We start from the raw sequence: 25,077 nt of genomic DNA, 5'->3' as shown, positions 1-25,077 counted from the left end.
CTGTTTGGAAATTCTCTGAAGGTAAGAAACAGCAGACGTTCTAAACCTAGACCGTCTGCTGTTACTACCGTTACCGAAAGCAATTCGGAAATGTAGAACGTCTGCTGTTACTGAATATGCTTCCGGGTGGCGTATTACCATTCTTTACTATTATACAGAGCAACTGTGTCTGAAACGCAGTGAAGAATGGCTTAGCAAATACGCGTATGCTTTGAATGCCATTATTTACTGCGATTCAGCACATCGCCCAAATCGTAATACTCTGAATCGCAGTAAAATTTGGAAGTAATATAGTCGCGGTATTTAAATACCAATTTTTATTGCACCCCAGCCACTTAATTAAATTTTATAAGTTAGAATATTTTTACTGTATCACTTTAACGAACGGATATTTCGGTTTATTTTATTTTATTTTTCAAAGAAATACGTACATATTTGAAATTTCGTTAATTATAAACAAAATATTAAATAAACACAAAATATTTTTTTTTAAGAAATGCGTATATTTGATACATCGTTATTATAAAAAAAAATATTAAATAAACACTAAAAGTCTAAATAAGTTTAAGTTAGTTTTTTTTTTTTTAATATAAGTTTAGAGCTGTTTTCTCGTGGGGTCCTGTGGTTTAAGACTATATGTCACAGTTATCGATGGTGAGAAAATCAACTTTTTAAAACAACACGCTTATAGTATACAGACTGTCACAGATAAGATTTACAAGAGGACAAATGGACCAAAAATTTCTTTCTTCGGCAAAAAGTCATATTTTATAAAAATGTTTGCTTGCAAAACAAATATGATTCACAAAAAGAAAATTTGGTTTATTTGTACAGGGCTCGCAAAAACTTCAAAAACGTGATTTTTTTCCCGAATAAAGTACCATTATTTTTTGTTTTAAAGCAAAGTGTCATAGAAAAATGTATTTAGAATAACACTTTCACTAAAATAATGTTATTTTAAAATTTTAAAGGCAGTCAACATTTTGGGAAAACAAGAAATATTGAATATGGAGAGGAAGCGTTTAAAGAGTAAATTATTAGATTTTATTCTTATTTGTTGCTATTTCAAGCTTCAGTAATATTATTTTATTTGTAAAATTAAAAATTAATATTTCTGAAAATCATGTTTTTGTTGTTTTTGTAAACCCTTTATACAAAAAAATCAAAATTTTTTCTTTGTGAATCGTATTTATTTTACAAGCAAAATTTTTTTATCATAATGACTTCTTGCCGAGAAATAAAATTTTTGGTTCATTTGTGCTCTTTTAACCCTATCCGCCGAGGATAGTCTGTATATTATCTTATAGGTTAATGTCTTATAGGTTAATGTCTACCGTGTGATTTAGCATTTGGGATATTTTCTGTGATACTTTTTCCCAAATTTCGTTTACGTTTTTTAGTAATTGCCCCTTCCTGAGTTGAGGGTCTTCCCGACTGAACTCTCTTGGCTCCAGAAGTAAGGCCTGGTCTTTTTTTACGCCTGCTAATTGATCCAGGTTGCACTCCTATATTTGCGGAATGTCGCGTTTTTCTGACGTTACAAAAAAACGTTGCCAGTTGTGAAGGTGTTTTTATTTTATTTAGAGCCCCATTCAATTTTATAATTGAATTTGTTAAATCAACAGATCTATTTTCTGAAGCCATTTTTGTAAGCCTTATGAAATTTAAATTTAGCTCTTCAATAGCGGACAAATGTTTCTTTTCAATAACTTCGCCATCTTCCGTTTGCGTAATGGTTATTGAAGATATCTCATGATGACTTTCTTCTTTATTGCTGTTATTATTTTTGATATCACATTCCTTAGAGCTAGCATCCATATTTTCAAAGAAATCTTCAGAAACGTCATATCCGAGACTTAGCTTAGCAAGTGTTTTTTTATCATTTGTAGTTAATAACGGAGCCTTTTTAAAAACTATACCACATTTTTCTTGAACAGCACAAAGGTGTTTACAAAACTTACCGCTAGAGCCATAAGGACAAACAGGACAGTTGCACATTGCTAAATCGATATCCACTGTGTATATTAAAGATTGGTCTGCATTACTACTTACTGAATACATGTATTCATTAATTTTTTCTACATTCATATTTTGAATTTTGCCACAAAATTTCATGTACAGAAAATTATTTTTCGTTGATCGATTATTGGCAAATAATAAGATGTGTATTTTATGGTATGACTCAAAAACATTGACTATAAAATCGACTAAGGCACACATATTAAATGCTTTGCATCGTTGTAAAACGATGTCTTTGAATATGCGTATTGAAGATTCTACGAAATTGTTTGTGTTGTTCCCCCTCGTCATCACATTTTTTCTAAAACACAAACACCATTCTTCCTTTCGTACCCAAAATTTGTTTACGTAAGTTTTTAGGTTATCATATTTCTGAACGATACTGTCATTCATAAATTCATTAAAATAGTCATTGGCCTTCAACTGTTAAAGCGTACATGATATGTTGAAACAACTTCATTACATATCTTCGGTTTTCTTTCAGAATGTTATTGTGGCTATCCCACAACCAACGCCCAGGTCTTTCATTTTCCGACGTAGAAAATACAGATAATAGAGCATTTCTTTCCGCTGCGCTATCGTCTGTCATAAATACTTGTGGATAAGGGGAATTACCAAAAGAGTCTTCTGGAAGTTTCTTTTAATAAATTGAATGCTAGGGAATAATTTGCTTCGGTTTGTGCGGTGTGTAAGATGCAAGCCAATGGTATAGCCCCAATTTTTGAAGCACTAAACATAAATGTAACGCACGTATTAGTCTGGTCGCAGGAACCACTAGAGTCTACGAATACTACTTCACTGAAAAACCATTCTTTATGCGCAAGTAGCATTATTGGAGTTAAAATGACAACAGTAAGTGGATTTTCTCTAATTGCTATTTTAGCCATTCCACTTTCCCTATATTGGATAGACTTCTTTTGCAAAACGTTTAACACACTTAGCTCGTTACGTCCTCCAAAATTAGTGGATCTATAAAAAAAATATGAATTTCCTTAAGTTTGATAATATTATATATATTATCAGTTTGATAATATTATAACAAAAAAGTTATGCCATCTAAAAGTGAACAATGCCATAGCTCGCGCCCTCTAGTAGTAACATTAAAACTAGTTAAACATTTGACTTTCTCGTTACAAATAACCCATAGTTTCCTAATTTTGTGCCTTCAAAAACTTTTCGTCCAAAAATTATTACAAAAAAATAAAAATTAAATTAAAACTTTGACACCCTGTAACTTTAAAACGGTGCACATTTCAACAATACTGTAATTGAAGTTTTTTGTCTAATTTTGAGCGTAGAATGCACTGTTAAAATCCTTTACACTAATTTTGGGACACCCTGTATACATACCTCCATATATCATATAGATGCCTGATTTTTCGTCTGTTGGATTTGACTGAGCATTAGCTAATACTAACGCCATTGCCAGTTTGGAATCTTCCACTTCTTGTGAATTTTCTAGTAAGAGCTCATGATAATTTCGCGCACTAGCACTGGTCATACAGGTGACAGTAGTCGTATGACAGACAGGTGAAGTTAAATAAAAACGTTTAATAAACAAAACCTGCCTATATACCAGAGTAACATTTAGAGGTTAAGGGGTAGAAAAATATTTTGCATTCAGCTTTAAAACAAATTATTACCTACAAGGTAGAAGTTCCTGTTTATTTTTTTTTGCTGAAGGGGGTAACTTAGTAATAATCATAACAATACTTACATTGATACAAACATTAAATCCGCTTTTCAATAGTTCGTCGTTCTTGATCGTGTTCCTGTTGATTTTTGAAAAAAAAAAATATTTTTTTTTTTTTGCAGAGGGGTAAGTGTAACGCACAATCCAATTAGTGCAAGTTTTGATGCTGAACTCCGCAATCCACCTATCACACCAAGCACTATTCTCTTCATGCGGACCAGATGGTGTTTTAACCCTTATACAAGCAGCAAACTCATTTCCAGTTGAATTACATTCAAACTGGTGTAGCATTAAATTAGATGAACCACAAATATCAGTTAAAATATGTTTATAATCCATTGCGAAAAATAGAATTAGTTAAACTATTGTAAACGAAAGTAAACGTAAGACATTAAAACTTGGCGCGCCGTTAAACTATCACGCCACAATAAAAATGACAAATCAATCTCGTTGGCGCTGCCTGCAGTAAACAATGGCCGGCAGCGACGCCGAAAAATGAAAACAATTGTCTACTGCGATTCAGAGATTCCGATTTGGGCGATGTGCTGAATTCAAGCATACGCGTATTTGCTAAGCCATTCTTCACTGCGTTTCGGAGCACAGTTGCTCTGTATAATAGTAAAGAATGGTAATACGCTTCCGGGTGTGTCCTGATTTTGATCTTCATCAGGTTCCGATGGTATGTTATTCAAGCCTGACGTTGACGTGGATGGAATTGCTTGTTCTTGTTTTGGCATTTGATTTTCATCATTATTAGCTCTATTTGCATGAATACTAACTGTTGCCGTATTATCTAAAAATGTTTTTTTTATAAATAAATAAAAATACGTTTGTTGGAGGGACTTACCCAAATTTATCATTTCCTCTTCAGATCCCAAATATGCGTACTCTGGTATGGCTGAAGGATTAAAGGGACAAACACCTGTTGACCTAAAGGCAGATACAGCATTCTCAACTGTCGCAGCTTTTGACCACGCCTTAGATAGCAGCTGGCCAAATTGTAACCGGTTAATTTTCCGTGTTGGATTTGTTCTAATAAATGTGTTGCAAGCATTTTTAAAGAAAGCTTTAAGGCTCTTAGGCTCTTAAAAAAACATCTATCTAAAGGTTGGAGAAACTCTTTGGTATGACTAGGCAGGCAAAGAGGAATAACACCATGTTCATCAGCGTATTCAAGCATCTCTGAGCTGCAATGGCTAGCATGCCCATCCAGTAAAAGTAGAACTTTTCCTTGCGGTTTACGTGGTCTAAATTGATTTTTTAGCCAAGCAAACATTATATCAGTGTTAATGTAAGCTGATTTGTCATTCATATAAACAGTGGAGCCAGGGGGCATTCCATCATCAAACTCAGCTTTTTTATTTTTCCCCTTGAATATACAAGTAGGTACATTAATTTTGTTTATTATTTGGATTTATCATATATTACCTAAAACCTGCATCCAATTAAAATTCAAATTGTTAATTACTCAACCTGCATGTTTCTGTTACCCATATACAATCATAATCAATTTATTAACATTTTTTATTCATAATTGTTAAACTGTACTTGGGGCTGATTTATTATTTTCTTGATATATTTTTGTATATCGTATGACTGGTAGATACTTCTGGAACCATCCCTATTATGTAATGATGTTTTTTGTTGCGTTAATATTTAGTTTAAAGGAGTTCTTTGTTTAAGTACAGTTATTTTTTTTTTAAATTTTTATGCCGTGAAAATTAAAATGCATATTAATTTGCGCTCAATAAATACAGCTTTCAATGACTTTCAGACTTTGATTGTAAATTCAAATACAATATCACAGAAACTTGGCTTTCTAATGGTCAGGATATATCAGTTTTCAAAATGCGGGGCTATAATTTTTATATAAAAAACAGAGGAGGCGGTATGAGTACCTGTGTTAAAGATTACTTAGATGTAGACTATTGGCATTGGCAATTTTTATCGCCCCCCAAATATAAACCTAGGTCCTTTTTTGAAAGATTTTAATAATATTTTATCTGAAGTTGTTCCAAATTTTGATGTGGTATTATGTTTAGGAGACTTTAATATTAATTTTTTTGATTTTAATAATGTTGTCCTTAACTGTTTTGACTAATAGTACAGATACTTAACGAACCAACTCGCATAACTCAAAATTCAAACAAGCTTATAGATCCAATTTTTATCAGTGATACCGCATTAGTTACATCCTCTGGTACACTCTCTGCCGATACAATCTCTGATCACAAACTCTTTTTGTTGGCTTAAAGTTAAAATCTAATAAACCTTTATCAAAACTTGTTACGTATCGTTGTTTTAAATCATTTTTTGTCGGATCTCTGCAATTTACCTTGGATAGACATTGTTTATGAGAACGATATAGACAAAAAATTACTTCTTTTTACTGATTTTTTAAACACACTTTTTGATATTCATGCAGCCTTTAAGGAATGTAGAGTGACAAAACCTCATGCTCCGTGGCTAACAGAAAATTTGAAGGCTGTCATGAAGGAGCGAGATAAAGCTTTACAAAAATTTAAGCGTACTAAAGAACCTCAAGATTGGGACCGGTACAAAGAACTGCGTAATTTTACAGGTTCTGTACTGAGATCCGAAAAAAAGGCCTATCTCAATTTTATTTCTAGACAAAAATACATAGAAAAAACATGGTCAGCACTAAGATCGTTAAAAGTCCTAAACTCAAATGATAGCAAGTTATCTCCTAATTTAACAGATCCAAACTTAATAAACCAGCATTTTTCTCAATTTTTTAACAACAGATCTAATGACTAATGAAACTATAGAATTTTACGAAAGCAACAACTTCAGCGCATCGAAAAAACTTAAACTTTCTATAGAAGATGTTCATAAAATTAAATAAAAGAGTCATAAATTAATATTCTAAGCGATAGTTAATCATTCCATTACATTTTTTTAAATGTATACATTTGTATATATTCGTATTTAAAATTTTATTATTCGGGATTTTTGGGTTGTTTTAAAAATCTAGAAAGTCAGGATAGTAAATAGCAAAATTTAAAAAAACACACAATTTGCATCCTGAATTTAATATTTATTAATTTAATATATTTTTTTTTTTGCCTTTTTTTTCTTTAGCAGTTTCTTCCATTAAGAAAGGAAACCGCTTCTCTGTTTCCGCTATGGATTCTAACTTTATCTCGCACTGAAGCATATGGATACTAAAACAGATTTAAAAAGTGTACACGAGTAGCCGAAATAATTTTTAAATTTAATTAATAAAAAATAAATTTACTAAATTTACAATATTTTTTTTAATAATTACATCTCAGATGTAAAATAGCCTTTTTTCTTCCAGTGAATTATGAAAGAAGTAGTCTTGCCTCTCTGGGACAGAACAAGTGTGGTAGTAACTGTAAATCAAAGGAGTATAATAATAAATAAATCTTAGCAGACCACAGTGTAGGGAGCCACAAGGCACCACCCAGCGGTGGAGTTTTAGTGGGTATAGGACGAAACAGACTCGACACTGAGTCCCACACTACTGGGGGCGGCGCCGCGTAACCAGTGTTCATAAAGAATTTTTCCAACGAACCAAAAAAAAAAAACTGTAAATCAAATAATTAAACTTGTTTAATTAATAAACATATGATTTTCTTACTATGGCAAAAAAGGGACTTTTTCCGAGAGAATGGAAATCATGCATCAACCATAAATGTATCATACCATGTTTCGTCAAAAAAATATACGGATCTTTCTTCCTCCCCAAAATTTTTTAATTTTCTCCAAATAATATATACGCCACCTGACAATTCGAGTACATTCCATTACAGTTTCGGGTATCTCCGCAAGGTTGAGACTGAGAAATGTTTGTCCCTTGTCGATAAGGTGACCTTCACCATCTCTATGGTCAGAACCTCATTGTTTTTGTATTTAGAATATACAACTTCCCTTAGCAATTTGGCAATATCCATGTCAAGTCCTTTTTTGATTGTCCTGCATCTTTCCTTGTTTTTCTATCTTTAATCCCCTTTTTTACAAAATAGCATATTGTACTATAGGGAATCTCTGTTAAAAACGCTGTTTTTTGCAAAGCCCGACAATCATTTGTGAACTGAGGATATTTCATTAGATTGTTATAGACATTTAAAGAAATTTGTTTGGCGTCTGTACTTAAACAATTGCGTTTTAAAACTGCTTGATTTTCCCCTGTAGCTTCTACTTCCCTTGCTTCCTCCTCAACACTAGAAAATGAACTATCTGAGTCTAAATCACTGTCCAGATCATGCTTTTTGTTTTTATCACAAATGTTAGTGTCTTTCTTGTGCACCCATGGTCTCCATTATCCCGCACAAACACTTACCTCTTCATTTGCCAAATTTTCCTGCCTATTTTCCCAGGGTCGAAACATTTTAAGGTCTTTAGGTATAATATCAAAACAAATCCACAAACACAAATAAAAAAAACACTCCTCACAGTAAAAACTGCAAAAAATTTAGACGAATACAAGCTAAATTCTAAATTAAACGATTATTATTTGTCAACGCATCATCGACAGCTGCCACGATATCCCACAACATGTTTTTGAAAATGTCCGTCAGGAATGTAAACATCGCCTATATCATTGTTTGGCCAAAAACGGGCAACATTTTGAACACTTATTGAAGTAAAAACTGATATTTTCATGTTTTTGTTTTCTATCTGAACAAATTAAGATAAACAAAGATTTTTCGTTATTCAAATATTAGCAATTATAAATATTTGAATAAAGTTAACATTGAAAAACTTAAAATTTTAACTATATTCTTTGTTTTAGGTCTACATGGATTTATATTGGTATATATTGGTAACATGTTTCTGCTGTACCTATATGTTGCCTAGTCTGGCTTTCAATGGTGAATTGGCAGAAAAAGAATGTCCAGACGAGTGCGATTGTCATTATTTTCGCATCAACTGGGTGACGGACTGTTCAAATAGCAATTTGACGGAAATTCCTTACGATGAACTTAGCATGGATGTATACATTTTGGATTTAAACGATAATTTAATATCCGAAGTTGAGCCTTTCCCGCCTGACATCAAAATTAGACGGCTACAAATGGCGGATAATCTCATGACGGAGCTTAAAAAAGAGTCGTTTAGAGGTAAGTAGTTTTATATTAATGTTAACGATTTTCATTGGTTTAAAAACCAATAAAGAAAAAAGGTGTACAAATATTTTCCATGCAACGAAATCGATAATGCATTTTCTGTTTGGAAGTAGTTATTAATAGACGCATGTTTCAAGCATAAACAGTAATAAACTTAAACTTAATGCTACGAAAAATTATTTGCGGAATATCTTCTTCTTCTTTTTCTTCTTCTTATGCATTATCAGTATCTATGGTACTTAATTCTAAGTTTAATAAAGTCACGTCAAACCAACGAAATTATTCGTTATGCACTTAGAACATTGAATGCTTAGAATAAGCGTAGCTGCAAACCATAGGCGAGGTTGTTTGAGTTGCACCATCTCTCATTCAATGATGTCAAATCGACTTTCCAATTTTTCATAAAATATATTATAATATAATACATACACATTCTGAATATATTTTTAATGTGTTGTATTTTGTAACAGGTAAAAAATGTACTCTTACAAAGTTTAGCTTATTTGCTAACTAATAATATATACTTTAAGAGTAATCAACCAATTTTTCAAAATAAAAAAATATTCTTAATAAAGAAGTAAATAAATAAAAAAAAGCAACTTGGCAACGTAGAATACCTCTATGCTTACAATGCAAGTATCCGATGTTGCCACTTTATGTTTTTTTTCTAGATATTTTTGCAATGTGTGAGTGAAGCTAGCGTCCGATCGATATCCAGCAATCAACTCTAGAACGCAACATATGTCATTTTTCTCTAAGAGACCAAACGAAAACAAAAACAAAAGTAAGGACACAAAGTCACGGTCTTATCCAATCTATATAATTTCTTAAAAAAGCTTAAAAGCTATACGTGTTTCGCTCCTGTCGGAGCATCATCAGGCCTAGACCTACACAGATCACATTACAACTAACAACTGCATGTCAATATGTCATTTGCCCGCCACTAACTTATAGTGGTTATAAACCTCTAAAATCTAAAGTTTTTTTGTGAAATCTAATTAAAAAGTCGAATGTTAAAGAAATTAAAAAACCTCGCAAAGGATTTGAATTAATCTTTTTTCTATAATATATAATAAATATCTAAGCGGATTTGAGATGGTTACAAACATGTTGGATGCTAAAAATATAAGGGGCTGTAACTCCTAACGGCTATAAGGAAAAGTTTTATCCATATCCTTTGTAAGTTATAGCTGTTTATAATATCGAACAGTCAATTTTTAACTAAAAAACTTTCGTTTGTAGAGGTTTGCAACTATCTCATATCCGTTGGAAGTTAACTTTTTATTTAATCTTCACAAAAAAAACTTAGCTTCTCGAGGTTTATACCCATTATAAACAGATTTAGTTATCCATTTGTAATATCAAGATAAACAATTATTAAAAAAACTCCTTTGGAATTCCAGTAGATACGGGCATACTACTGATTAAATAACAGTAGGCGCGTACTATAAATATGTTGCTGGCAAACCACATATGCTGTGTTCTCGATTTTGGTTGCTGGATATCGACCAGACTACCTGCATTTTTGCGGTATTTCTGGTTCGAATAAACAAAAAAATTTGCTAGATTATAATAATATACTTAATTACACATTTTTATTAATATTTACCTAAAAGAAGGAAAAAAAGCTTATTTTTGGTATCCAATACTCAATAGATACTTCGCAAATATGTCGTCTTTTATATTATAACCTAGACACCTAACTCGCCTGTGAAAGGAACGATTTGAATTTCCTTTTTCCCAATGTATGTGACCCACTTTTCCCACAATTCTTTATCATTTTTCAGCAAAAAGGGAGTTTTTAATTTTAATATTAATTATATATATATTTTAATATTAATACTAATACTCTACGAAAGGTGCACCATCCAAAATTAAACAACGAGCGCAGTTGCCAAATACCTTTATCGCGAGAATATTTCTGGGCAAAATTTACAGTATTGCCGCTGTGTGGAAATTTGGTGATTTAAAGAATCCAAATTAAAAATATTAATTATTATTACAGTAGGCTCGCGTTAATGTGAACTCAAAAAATTTCGACTTAGTTCGCATTACTGAAATGTTCACATTATGGAGATTATACTAAAAATAGCTAAAATTAAAATAAAAGGGAACTACATTGTACTTTATTACTTATAACATAATACAAACATAGTATTTATTTTTAAATTTATTTATTACAGTTTTAAGCATTATACAAAAGTTTTATTTAAAAAAAGATGTAATTTTTGTTTGCACTTTGCGACAGCTTTAAGAATACAGCCTTTTCTTCTAAACTTTTTAGTGTAATAATGTCCTTTATGTCGACATAGTTTTGATTGGCCCATTGTGTGACAATTTTCAAGGCTGCAAGAGCCTCCAAATGCGTAACTTTTTTTTCTTCAAAAGTAAATATCTCACAGTCACTATCTTCTGAATCATTGCTATCGAGATTTTCCTCCACTGTCCAATCATATCTCAATGAAATTCTAAAACTATTACAGACTTTCTTCCTTTAATTTCCAAAAATCGAAAATTAAAAGGAGTAACTAGCACTAAATAATACCTGTTCAATTGTTTGAAGCAATGTAATGGTTTCATTAACGCAGCTGCTCTATCATTAACATTTATAGTCGAGCTAAAGGTAGGTCATCCTCCTCCAAATTTTTTCCCAAAATATTCCAACATTTTGAAATTACTGAAGGCTCTATTTTTTGCCAGGCCATATGCAATTACATAATAGCATCTCTTAAAGTTATAACTTTTAGGGCCTCAGCTACTCCTTGACCCTTTGATATAATTGAACTTAATAGGCCTTTTCTGTAAAATAGTTTGGTTATTCGCAAAACATTTTGGTCTAATGGTTGAATTAATGGTGTAACATTTGGAGGCATGTAGACAACAAAAATGTGTCCATCAGAAGGTTTTTGCTTTGTAAAAATGATTTAACCTAAAAACCCAATTTACTTACCTTAAAACTTTCACTTACCTCTGGAACAAAATGCTTAAAAAACCTATTTTTAAAAAGTTCCTGCGTCATCCAGCCATTTTTAGTGCTTTTATAGATGACTGGATTATCAAATCCTTTAAAACATCTGGGTGATTTTGCTTTTCCTAGTACTAAAGGCGTTAGTTTGTGTGATCCTGTAGCATTTGTGCACCCCAAAAGAGTTATTCTTTGTTTAGCTATTTTTAGACCAGGCGCCGTTTTTTCAAAAATTGCAACATAGGTTTTATTTGGCAATAACTTCCAATATAAACCCGTCTCATCTGCATTATAAATTTAATCTTCACTAAGATTAAGCTGCTTCATCTTTTTTCTTAAGCCTTCAATAAAGGGATTTACAAGGTGAGGCTGCGAGGACAACTTTTCACCTGCAATTTTAAGCAGCTTTATACCATATCGCCATTTCAATTTTTGAAGCCATCCATCGCTTGCATTAAATTTATCGTTGAGTTTTAATTTTCTATGTAAATCTAGAGCCTTTTCTTTAAGCATATCATCCGTAACTGGCAAATTTTGTTCACGCTGTTTGGTAAACCATTTATACAGCAAAGTTTCCATCTTGGGGTTTTCTGCACTTTTTAAAGTGCATTTTTTTATTTTATTAGGTCTTAAACTCTCTTCAACAACTTTTAGAATTTTTTCTTCTTTATTTTTAATTGCACAAATAGTTGATTTTGCTATTTGATATTTCTTTGCTAGTGCAGTAACACACCATTTTTGTGCTCTTCCAAAATTTTTGATTTCTCATAAAGAGTTAAACACTTCTTAATAACTTTAACCATTTTAAAAGGCCACTGCGCAAGATGCGACACTCTCTCTTATCTAATAAATATCAACTAAATGACCAAACAACGTTTCAAATGCGTAAACCCAATATGCTAAACATTACTTAACATTTCTTAAAATTCACATTATCGAAATATGGGTTTGTTCACACTATAGAATTAACATAGAAAAATATTGATGTTCACATTAATGAGTTGTTCATAAAATCGTAAGTTCACGTTACCGCGAGTATACTGTATTATGTTTAGTGTAAATACAAGGTGTTCATTTAAAAACTTCCCACCACGGATTTATCGAAAACCACTGTTTAAAAAAAAAACGCCGAAATACATCAAAAGGTTTGTCAAGGGGGACAACTTTCTAACCTAAAATTACTTCACCCCCTTTCACCCGCTGCCCCTCAGGGTCATCCCCTTAAAAATTTTAAATGGCAAAGGGTATCGAGTAATAGCTTGTTTAAAAGGTCTTTCAAAGTCTTTTATTTTGACGTTTGATTTTTTTAAATCGGTCAATTCGTTTTCGAGAAAATTAGAAAAATCTTAATTTGTTCAGATAGAAAACAAAAACATGAAAATATCAGTTTTTATTTCAATAAGAGTTCAAAATGTTCCCCTTTTTTGGCCAAACAATGATAAAGGCGATGTTCAAATTCCTGACGGACATTTTCAAAAATATGTTGTGGGATATCATGGCAGCTGTCGATGATGCGTTGACGAAGTTCATCCAGACTTTCAGGTTGGGGAGTAAACACAATAGATTTCAAATGACCCCATAGAAAAAAGTCTAACGGCGTTCTATCAGGAGATCTAGCAGGCCATTCTATAGGCCCCCTTCGCCCTATCCATTTATCTGGAAACTCGTCGTCTAGCCATTGCCGAACGGGAAGAACATAGTGAGGAGGAGCGCCGTCTTGCTGGAAATATATTTCAGACGACGAGTTTCCAGATAAATGGATAGGGCGAAGGGGGCCTATAGAACTCCTGATATAACGCCATTAGACTTTTTTCTATGGGGTCATTTGAAATCTATTGTGTTTACTCCCCAACCTGAAAGTTTGGATGAACTGCGTCAACGCATCATCGACAACCCCTTGACAAACCTTTTGACGTATTTCGGCGTTTTTTTTTAACCAGTGGTTTTCGATAAATTCGTGGTGGGAAGTTTTCAAATGACCTTTACGGATGCAGTTTGCTCGAATATTTGTAGTAGATTCCAATATTATTCCTCTATTTTCTACAAATTACATGGAAGCTGACGTGGCAATGATTCAAAAGAAGTAGTGCTTTTCCCTAACAGCAGAATACCTTAAAAGCGCACAATTTTTACTATAATAGGTGTCATTAGAACAATAGACAGAGAAAAAACAGGGAAACTATAAAAAAATGTGCAATCTTGGAAAGTCTTACTATACCTAATGTCGCAAGCAATTGGTTTGCTCCTATAACTCTTTTATTTAATAAAAAGAAAATGGTCATACTGTTCTTATTTTTAACGCGGCTCCCAGTATATTCTCTGCCCTCAGTGATACCCTTCTTGACTAGCGGTAAAATTTTGAGTGCCATGAATATTTTAAAATTACATTAAAACAGATTAAAACAAATTATATTTAATCAAAATAAACACATGAGTCTTTTCACTGACGAATCTGGTTTTGGTTTGAATCGTGACTATAAGAGAATTCAGAGGAGATCGAGAAATAGCTCCAATATGTGACTCTACGCATGCCAAAACAACATGACAGATGCGCTTTACCGGGTGTGGCAGAAAAGAAATGAGACTGATAACAATGATCTCTTGTTCTTGATAGAGCAGGTGTATGGGTACCCTCCCATAGTTTATGGCATCGCGAGTTTTAATGCCTTCCGTTAAGTGTTGTAACGTTTTATTTTTCTATTTTATTTAATTTTTATTATAATAAGGCAAATGCTCCATTTATTAGTCAACTGAATCCTAATATAGATTGGTTTCAATTATCAGTGAAATAAAGTAACAGTTTTTAATGATACATATAACTAAAATACATTTTCATTGTTTATCTCAAATTTTTTAATGGCGGCATTAGTATCGCAACGCGGATTCCTTGATTTATTGAAGTCTGCTCTCCTTGCTTCCATTGTCCATGGGTATCTGACTTGACGTTTATCTGCATTGGGTGTAGAGGAGAATCCTTCACTTCTCAGGATCCATAGCAATTTTTATTTTCGACCTTGCCACTGACGTGTTTCCGTGTGTTGGTAGGAGCACACGCAAATTTTACGCCCGCCCAAAGAGGGAAAATGGTGTAAGTCGCCTAAAATATGACTTGGCGTTTGTTTCTTGGAACCTCTTTTACATTATAAAGCCATGATTTGGTAATTTCCTAACAGGATGCTTAAGATTTATGAGAAAACTTAGCGAGGTGAGGGATAGACCGTTTCTTTATTCGCACCGGCATGGTGACACCGGTGACATTGCATTTTTATTATCATTGGAAAATTGTTTTAGGGTTTTTTTCTTTTGTCGTTTTCTCATCATTTCGATTATTACTTCTTAAATTCACCACTGCCTTGAAGGTCTAATGGTTTGGAGTGTCGATGACTGGAATCGGACAATTCAGGCCAGTTATTTTGTTACTTTTTTTATAATTACATTATTACATTCCTATTGATTTAAACTTTTTCAATGGTTAATACATTTGTAAAACTGTTTGTGTATAATTCAGATTTTTAATAGTACATAAAAAGGTTCATGAACTTCCCCTGTAGTATACAATATATAATTTAAATTTATATATAATTTAAACATTTATTTATTACCCATAAGATATAATTGAACTTAAAGCGTAACCATATTTAATATTTTCATTTTATAAAAAGTAAATATTTTGTGGATTCTGTCTCTAAAGAACAGTAATTTAGTTTTTATACTGTATAAAATGTAAATAGGGTTATGTAAATAAAATGGATTATTGTTGGGAACTGTTACCTCTTCTCGTCATAGCATAGTCTAAATTGTCTTTACAGGAATTAAAATATTCAAGTTTAGAAGTTTTCTTAGTTTTTACAAAACTAAGTGGCGCCTATTTATTTTTTTCATTATGCACACTGTGACTTATATGTATTAAATCCTTACCTACGAACGCCCCGCCTCCAATATCTCTGAGCTACCGTCTGCAATACTTAGGTACAATCTTAAAATTGTGCGATAGTTTGTGATTTTTTCGGCTGCTATTAGTGAGGTTGTGTCTTATTTGTGTGTCACGCAAAATAGAAAAGCAGAATTTGCTGCAGCGTTACTCCATTAAATTTTGTGTAAGGCTTGGAGATTCGGCAAGTGTGACTTTTGAAGAAGTTAAAACAGGCCTATAGGAAACATTCTTTACCGAGCTCAGGTGGAAGTCTAGTTCTGCAAGGTAACGTTGAAGAGCTTAGCAGAAGTTAAAGGCCTTCCTGTCATGTTTAGGGAGTTGAGTCAGAATTTTGTGTGAAGACATTTGTCAGACAACATTGAAGACAACATCAGACCAACGTTTAACACTAACAATGTTGACTGAAATACTAAATTTGAACAGATTTGCCATTTCGTCAATTTTGACTGTATATTTTGTGCCCAAATAATGCCTAAAAACCTCACAATTGAGTCGAAGGACAATCGCAAAAAAAATCTTGAATTTTCTGACTCAATCGCCAACGAGCAAGATATCTTTAGGCGTGTAATTAGACAGCCTACTTTTCTGCCACACCTCCTATGTTTGAGATTACTATTGCTATGGTTTCACAAACAACTGAAGAAATTGGAGAAAGTTTAATTTGTTTGAATGTTATATCCTGTCGAATTTTGGTATTGCCCATTTCAAGTCTACTATCTTACTTTTTTCAGATCTGAATCTATTCAAGCTTACATGGAATATGCTTCAGAGTCATCAACCCTCGCCTTATAATAGAGAGGATTTAATAAGAATATTACTCAAATTATAGAAGAACTTCCATATAAAGATTAATCTTAATCTGTTCGACAATTTATTTCTCAGTGTAGCAAGATAAATTAATGAGGTTATTAAAGTTCCCGGACATCTTACACATTACTAAATTATGTAAGATAAATTGCTTAGTTTTTATTTATTTGATTTTTTTCAGTTGATTAGTTTTATTTTTCGAAACTTGGCTTGCTACTAACACAAAATATCATGACATATCATCACCCTGATTTTCTAATTCAGCCCACTGGCGCATTTGTAAATGTTAGGAGCAAAATTCACCTGGACAAATGTATTTCCGAATAAATTTCAACTCGTCATAATCAAATGTAATTACTTGATCAAACTTCATAAAAAAATAATAAACAAGTGTTATATGACCATTAACTATGTTAAAATTCCGTGCTATAACAATATTTGAAGGAGACAAACGTAAATTATCACATCTCCCTACAATATACAATAAATAAATGCCTATTACTCTGCTTATAATATACCCTATTATATTTAATTAGAACACGCGGCACTGGGAACCATAGTAGGCTTTATTTAATAATGCACGGCTACACGGCGTGGTAATGCTTTAACACAGTTTAATGGGTAAACTAAAAGTAAACCTTTCGTAAACTAAAAGTAAGAATTCCGAGATAAATATTAAATAGCCTTGTGAATTTTTGACCAGAGATTGTGTTATTAGAAGTAGTATTTTGTGGGTGTATTGGTCAATTGTTCAAAGAAAACTATTTGCTTCTATCCAACGCTTCGAATTATATTTACATTTTTCTTCAGCACGCGAAGTCGTAGTTTTCTCTCGTCAAATTAATGATATATTTTTTTTAATTTGACGAGAGAGCTACGACTGAAGATGTACTAAATATAATTCGAAACGTTGGTTAAAAACAAATAGTTTTTTTGGAACAATTGTCCAATACATCCACAAAATACCACTTCTAATTAATATTAAAGTGATTTAATAAGCTCAGGATGCGATTAATCCCTTTGGAGCAACATGACTGTTCTGATGTTATAAATTTTCTAATGATTTTTATTTTTTTGACTCACAATTGCCTTTTAAAGATCTTATTCATTTTGTACCTACATTTTTAATAGTTTTAGAAAATTTGCCGAGCGATCCTTGGCCTTCAAGTATCTCATTTTCCAACATTTGACGTTAGGGACGAGATTTTGAAAAACAGTTTTCACTGGGTTTTTTGGATGATACTTGGCTTCTTTTTCATAAAGAAACAGTCATATCATTCCACTTAATTTATTTAGTATTTTGGGTTATTTTTTCAAAACTATACCTTTAGCGGAGAACGATTCAACTAAATTAATTATATTTTGGTCGATTATTATTGCCCAAGGAATGTTGTTTTCAACGATACTAAATTTTTTAATATCGGTCAAACCGCTAAGAAGTTAAAACAGGTTATTGCAAAAACAATTGAACGCCCACCACCATCTTTATTTTTAAAATAACTGAATTTTTTTACAAAAATGGTAGGTAAACTTAATATATTTAATGTGAAGAAAAAATTTAGTTACTATACGAAATTTAAAGAAAATGCAATTTTAAAATTTAAGATGGCAGTTATGCCTTCTGGTGGTCACTTTTTGAAATTGAACATATTTTCCATGGATTCTTCATGACCGATTCATCCCTAAGTCATACGACGAATGTTGCCCGACATATGGCCGAGAAACAGTCTTATTGGGGCACCCGGTATACCTAAATTAGAGTGGTGTTCAGCTTAACAAGAATATAAACAAAATGTATTTTTGATCTACCTCATTCAAACTATAAAAAAACTAAAATACAAGAAAATATGCCTCATATGCTTAGGCATTTGCATCACATTCGTGTTGCTGCTCGCATAGGTAAGATGAATCTGATCAGCTCTCGCGGTGGCCGGGAATATCGGGAGAATCACCTAAAAAATCATGATATGCTTTTTTCTTTGAATTTTATGTATAAAAGCAATTAGTGTTAATAATACAAACCATTTACTTTTAATAATACTATTACTTCACTTTATTATCAAAGATTTAACCATAATTTTACTTTTTATTTTAGGTCTAACCTACCTTATTGATGCTGATTTTTCAGAGAATAGGATAAAGAGAATTGATACCGACCTCTTTCCGTAAGTACTTTGTTTGAAACCTCAAATGAATCTTTAGCACCACTAGGATAAGAGTTACGTAAGCTCTTACCTAAAAAACTGTATTCAAAACTTCTTTTGATGACCGACGCCGAAACGCCTACTTATACAGGGTGAGTCGGAAGGAACGTACCAAACTCCAGGTGAGTATTGTACACGTGAAAATAATTTTTAAAATCTTATATGTTCTTGTCCAATTCTTATTTGTTTTTAAATTATAGCGTAATTAAAATATTCTAAATAGTTTACCGCCTCTTATTACAAATGCTGTAGGCACCGATTGTTCGGTCCGTTTTGTTGTTCTGACAGTGTCAATATCATCTGGCCTATGTACAGGATGTACCAAATTCGAGGGTGAGCTTTGGAATCTCGGAAACCGTAAGAATTTCAGGGTCGGTTAAATGGAGGCAAAGTTGCTTAATTTGGAGCTTAATAAAATGACGTTTAAAAAATTTTAAAATTCCGGATACTTCCGGAGTTATCCAAAAAAAATCGGAAATTGTCAAAATCGTTTTTACCTTCTACCGACTTTATTTAAAGAGATATCAAAATAAAACAGGACAATAGTATATAAAAATAGTAATAGGACATAAAAAGTGGCAATATAAACTAAAAACAGTTTTTATTGCCACTTTTTATGTCCTACAACATGACGCAAAAAAAAATGTATCCGACGTTTCGTTTTCGATCATCATCAACTTTATTTTTTCTTACGGGCGCCATATTGGATTTTCTCAGTTTTAAAGAGTATTTTTAATTGCCTTTAAAATGAGGTATCGCACTTACATGTCCGATTACTCTTTTTAGTACTTCGCTTAAGAACTCCAAGAGTGCAAGAGAGAAAGATCAATGGGATTTCCAAATAAATTAATTTTATATAAACTGAAGCTATAAAATACTCTGTATTTGATATAGTTTTTTTTTTTAACCAATTCAATGAAAATGTATCTCCAGATCTCACCCCACTGGACTACTGTTTGTGGTGCTGGTTTAAAAATGAGATGGTTTAAAATACAAAGTGAGTCGATACTCGGGAGGCCCTAATTCGGCGCATTACAAATGCGGCAGTGTTTGTCAAAATCGCTTAGAAAAGCAACAAGTAATAGTAAGGGTGGGGGAGCTAGAGCTCGGCAAGTAGGCCTGAGCAGTCCCTTTTCGCCAACCCCAGAATCACCCACCCCTACGCCTCCACTCCCAATGCGCGGTCTTCACTGAGTCGGCCCGTCCTTTTAATAAAGGCTTGCACGTTGTCCCAGTCCAGATCTTTAAGATCTTCCCGCTGGAGTGTCGTTGCTCCGAAAATTTTCCTTCTTAGGCGACTCCACCTATCACAGATACCTAGTATGTGATATGAAGTTTCCTCCCCTGTACCGCAATTCGGACAGAGTGGGCTTTCTCTTATACCAAGAAGGTGTAGATGCCTGTTTAGACTGTTGTGCCCGGTCAGGATTCCCAAGTCTTTGATACTTTGTCGGGTCTTTGTTAGCAGTCGCCTTGCTTTAGAGCCGTCATGATCTGGTATCATTTCCTTGGCCTGTCTACATCCTTCTGTCCTTCTCCAATTCTTCCTTGTTTTTTCCCAGGCCCAATTATTAAGTGCCTGGGAGATTTGTTTTTTGCTAAGACCGAGACAAGGTTCGGGGCCTAGGAAGGGGTTAACGGAACCTTGTCTTGCCAGTTCGTCGGCTCGCTCATTGCCCTCGACACCTTGGTTTCCTGGGACCCACCTCAGTCTCACTTCCTTGTGTGCTGCAAGCCTTTCCAATCCAAGAAAAAGCAACATTCGCAGATGAACTAGAATGTGTTTAGAGGTTAATGGTGGTATTTTGAACATTTTTTTAAATAGCGCTAAAATTAAACCATGTTAATGTAGGATTTTTTTGTGTGTAATTAAGTTACATGTTGAAAACAAATGAAAATCGCATAAGAACATATGGGTTTTTTAAAGTTATTTTCACGTGTATAATGGAGTTTGGTGCGTTCCTCCCAACTCACCCTGTATATAACGTATCTACAGCTGTGACTATAGCCAGAAATGTCCTCATGACTTTGATAAATCCCTCTACTAAAAAATATCTGCTATAATACTAATCTCGTCCTTTGCGGACTGGACCTGTTATACTAGTTATCCAGATCAATATTGGTTGCATATCGGAATCCAACATGAACTCGTTAATCTTGTCAGTGTGTAATAGACGAGTGTGATAACAAGTGTTTGCTTTGTATATCCTTTTCTCGGTTCAATTTAAACTAGTTTTATCCCATGCCTATTCGAATATCCCTGAGATAATCCCTTTTTACTAATATCAAAGAAGGGTTAAGGACTTACGGGGTAGCCGGCTCGTGATAGTCCTGTACGGGCAATTGGCGACTTCAGTGTAGACCAAATCTCACCTAGCGAACTAACGTTGCTCGGCCTCGCCCTCTTCGGAAGCCCCATACTTCTTGCAACTCCTTTTCTGCTATCTTGACTATAGAAGTCCTAGTCCTATCCACCGTTGGCTAGTATTACCGTCTAGCCAATTTCTGAGCATTTGTAAACTTTTTTTAACGGCATCCAATCCACGATACCGTCGGTAAGGCACCCTAGATCAAATGAGTCCGCAGTATATACAGCCAGTGCACGATGTTAGGTTTGGTATCGAACTTCCTCTCGACTATCATTCGAACCAAATAACGGTGGTCTTGTTCGCAGTTCTTGCAGACGTGTTTAGTACTTGATATCCTGCTTTATTTGCAGAAGTTTTTCATGGTCTACAAATTTTAAACTTATCAGGATTGACCGAGAACTCTGTTTTTACGTTGCTGATGTATAAAATATATTAGTGACATAAAAGTTCTCCATCTCAGATTGAAAAATTTAGATAGAGAGATGTTTTTGGAATCTTCCCTATTAAATGAAGACTAGTTAATATTTGTTTTTATGAGCTAACTTAATCGTTGATCTAATATATACATTTTAGAAACCTCGAATGCGCAGAGGTATTTTGGTAAAAAATTATTTGTTAATAAATAATAAAATTCGTAAGTTCTAAATAAACAATACAATAAATAAATATTCAATAAATAAATGTTTTCCTTTTTTTCGTGTCTCTAAGTTTTAAGTCGGTTAAATACCAGCTTTTAATATAATATAAATTATTTTTAGTGACTCTGCTGGCTTTATCACCTTGGAGCTGCAAAACAACCCATTAGAACCTGTTGATGGACCATTTTTAGCCATAAGCACTTTATTGTATCTAGATATAAGTAATTGTAGCTTACAATATTTAAATGACCAATTCTTTGAAAATATATCAGCTCTTACAACATTAGATTTATCGGATAATCCATTTACTATTTTAGAAACGAGAGCTTTTGAAAATCTAACCAGCCTAGAAACCCTAAAACTAAATAACTGTAATTTATCATATATTGGAGATAACACCTTTAAAGCACTAGATAACTTGAAAAATTTGGAGCTTAGTTTAAATCATTTTTCACATCAAATGAATTGGGATATAGTACTTGCAAATCTACCTTTACTAGAAAATTTTGATTTGAGGAATTCAAATGTTCATTCGCTAACTGACACAATGTTTTTCAATAATCACTATATAAGGGTATTGGTTCTAGCAGAAAATCCTCTCTCTGACATTGATGTAGGGCTCACTATTAAAGTGTTATCTAACTTGGAAGTTCTCGATTTATCTTATTGCAATTTGACAATTCCTTTATCGGAAGACACTTTTGCAAATGTTACTAGGATTCGAAGTTTATATCTCTCGGGAAATACATTATTTGCATCCGATTTACTGGTGGCCTTATCACCTCTTACAAACTTGCAGAAGTTATCTTTGAGCAACTGTGATTTACGGCGATTGCCAGATACGTTCCATAAATTTAAAAGTCTACAGGAATTAGACATATCTTATAATCCGTTAAACGATGCATTTGTAAAACTCTTGACACCTCTTGAAACATTAGAATATTTGAATATGGGATATAGTAATTTATCTCATATTGCTCCGACATCGTTTTCTAAAATGACATCAATGCGGCGCCTTATTTTATCTGGAAATGATCTCAATAATTTAGAAGCTGGTCTCTTTACTAATTTGACCCATTTAGAAAGTCTTGAACTTAATAATTGTGGATTACGTCGACCGCTTAATGCTACTTTATTTTTTAACAACTTTACGTACACAGATTTGACAGAGCTTCAATTAGCAGGAAACCCTCTTCGGGTATCAAAAACAGGTCCGCTTCTTCCCAAACAACTTTCCAGATTATTGACTCTAGATTTAAGTAAATGCAACTTGACTTTTTTACCTCCTGATGCATTTTTTTGGACTCGAAACATAACTACTTTAATATTGGCTGGAAATTACTTTAGTTCTCCTAATGCTTTTCATTTTTTGGAGCTTTTACCAAATCTTGAAGTGCTTGATTTAACATATAACAATTTATCGACCTTCTCACCCAGAGAAATTGAGTTTAATAAAAATTTAAATAAACTAAAATTAATTGGAAATCCATGGAAATGTGATTGTTCAGTTGCAGATTTATGGGACTGGGCACACATGGAAAAAGGTGATTTAAGTGTTCTGGAGGGTTCGACAATAGGAGCCGCTGATCTTACAGTTGGAAAGCATAAAAGAAAACGTCTTCTTGTCTGCAAATATGATGAAAAAATTGGGTTCCCTTTAATTATGAATAAAACTGTTGCTGGTAGGAAACCGTTTAAACATTCTCAAAGAACTATACTAGCTTCGAACCGAACATGGGCGAAATACGTGAGAGAATCAGGCTGCGAGCCATCTCCGAATTTCTTTTTGTCTAGATCTTCCAGATCTATAGAATCTCGAGGATATGTAAATGCAGAAGGGATTACAATGCCCTTAGCGGAACATCTTGAAAACACTTGGTCTTCGGCAGCTCTTAATGCAGTTGCTGTATACGCCTTCGTTATGGCAGTTATTGGGGCTTTGATTCTTGTTACAAGAAGATTAGCTTTTGTGACTAACTCAAACTAAGGAAATACATTTTATGTTTGTATAAGGGGTTTTGAAGGCCCCAATGCTCGAACCATTGGGTAGTATAAAATTGTTTGATTTGACCCTTGTGATAAATAATATAAATGTATTAGGAATTAACTTGTCACCGACTATTTAGTCAGATAAAAAGACATTTTAGCATTAGCGTAAAAGTAATGAAAAAGTTTTAAAAAGATTATTATTAAATATGTATTTTAACATAATTATTTATTGTTATCATACATGAAGGTTATAATAAAAAAATATTTGTATACTTGTGTATTATTTATTAACTTTTTAACTATTTTGAGAGATATTTTGGACTAATTTAGGTATAATAATTTAATATTATTAAGACTTTTTTTAATTTTAACTCGGCGTAAAATTCAAGCTAGAGCCCTCGCAAGTTGGGCAAAAAAATATTATATTTATGTTATGGCTGACACTAAAAATCCCTAAAAATTCACTTTTAGCTTTTGAACGGTATACTTATTTCTTACAGAAGAATATCCATGACTAATTTGAAAATCTCTAGTAATTTGTGTGAGGCGAATGTCATCTCTTACTGAGAAAATTAATATATTATAACTTTAGCAACAATAACGATGCTCTTATCAATTCTTATCCGAGCGGCCTGTCTCAAAGTGGGCGGTGTGTCTTCTGCAAAAAGAATAAATGTGGGAGTCTCCCAAAGATCTGTTCATGAACAGATGGGGATGAACAGGGTTTGGGCCCATGGGCCGATACTATTCCTCACGTCAATGCTCTCAAAACTTGTATTTATGTAGTACTTACAGTGATGGCCAAAAGTATGGAAACTTTTTTAATTTGTATTTTTTTTAAGAAACCAGGAACTATAATAAAGTTACTCATATTGTGATAAAGTATATATAATATAGTACCTAACTTAACATATTAATTTGAAATTTAACGTATTATAAAAAGAAAATGAAATAAAATTAATATTTTCTTGGCCAAAAGTTTGGAAACTGAAGAAAGTTATTTCTATAAATTACATCTAAATCAAAATCTGCTAATATTTTGTGGCATATCTCTCCGAATTTATTACTTCTCTACATCTTCGTGAAATAGAATCGACAAGTCTTGCACAGTCTTCACTAGAAATGGTAGCCCACTCAGTTTGCAGTATTTCCCACAGTTGAGCCTTGTTTGAAATCGCATGATTTCGAATCTTCCTGTCCAAATAATCCCATAAATTCTCTATGGGATTCAGATCTGGGGACTGTGAAGGCCAATCCATTAAAGCAATGCTCTGTTCATTTAACCAGTTTTTCACAAATTGGGACTTGTGTCGTTGTCTTGCTGAAACAACCATCTCAATGGCAT

At 33.1% G+C, this 25,077-nt stretch overlaps 2 protein-coding genes across 5 annotated transcripts in view; one reads left to right on the top strand and one right to left on the bottom strand.

Annotated features, from left to right (window-relative positions):
- LOC126748178 (podocan-like protein 1) overlaps nucleotides 1–24,002 on the top strand; it is a 58,127-nt gene extending 34,125 nt beyond the window's left edge. For 3 of the 4 annotated variants that reach the window (XM_050457223.1, XM_050457222.1, XM_050457221.1), the window contains 3 exons: nucleotides 8,493–8,820; nucleotides 18,628–18,697; nucleotides 21,864–24,002. In XM_050457223.1, coding sequence (XP_050313180.1) covers nucleotides 8,499–8,820; nucleotides 18,628–18,697; nucleotides 21,864–23,730 — 2,259 coding nt within the window. In that variant the 5' untranslated portion in view covers nucleotides 8,493–8,498 and the 3' untranslated portion in view covers nucleotides 23,731–24,002. Of the gene's footprint in view, nucleotides 1–4,258; nucleotides 4,392–8,492; nucleotides 8,821–18,627; nucleotides 18,698–21,863 lie in introns of those variants that run through there. The other variant, XM_050457220.1, reaches the window with a different exon arrangement.
- LOC126748179 (uncharacterized) lies at nucleotides 1,225–3,772 on the bottom strand. The gene is made up of 2 exons (XM_050457225.1): nucleotides 3,370–3,772; nucleotides 1,225–2,988 (listed from the first exon to the last, which is right to left on the bottom strand). Exon 2 carries the CDS (start codon nucleotides 2,410–2,412, stop codon nucleotides 1,324–1,326), a length of 1,089 nt encoding a protein of 362 aa, XP_050313182.1. The 5' UTR covers nucleotides 2,413–2,988; nucleotides 3,370–3,772; the 3' UTR covers nucleotides 1,225–1,323.
- Nucleotides 24,003–25,077: the final 1,075 nt, after the last annotated feature.

This window comes from Anthonomus grandis, chromosome 22, assembly GCF_022605725.1.
Source record: "Anthonomus grandis grandis chromosome 22, icAntGran1.3, whole genome shotgun sequence".
NCBI lineage: Eukaryota > Metazoa > Arthropoda > Insecta > Coleoptera > Curculionidae > Anthonomus > Anthonomus grandis.
The sequence above is the reverse complement of the archived record's forward strand: the minus strand, read 5'-3'. Positions and strand labels throughout refer to the sequence as shown.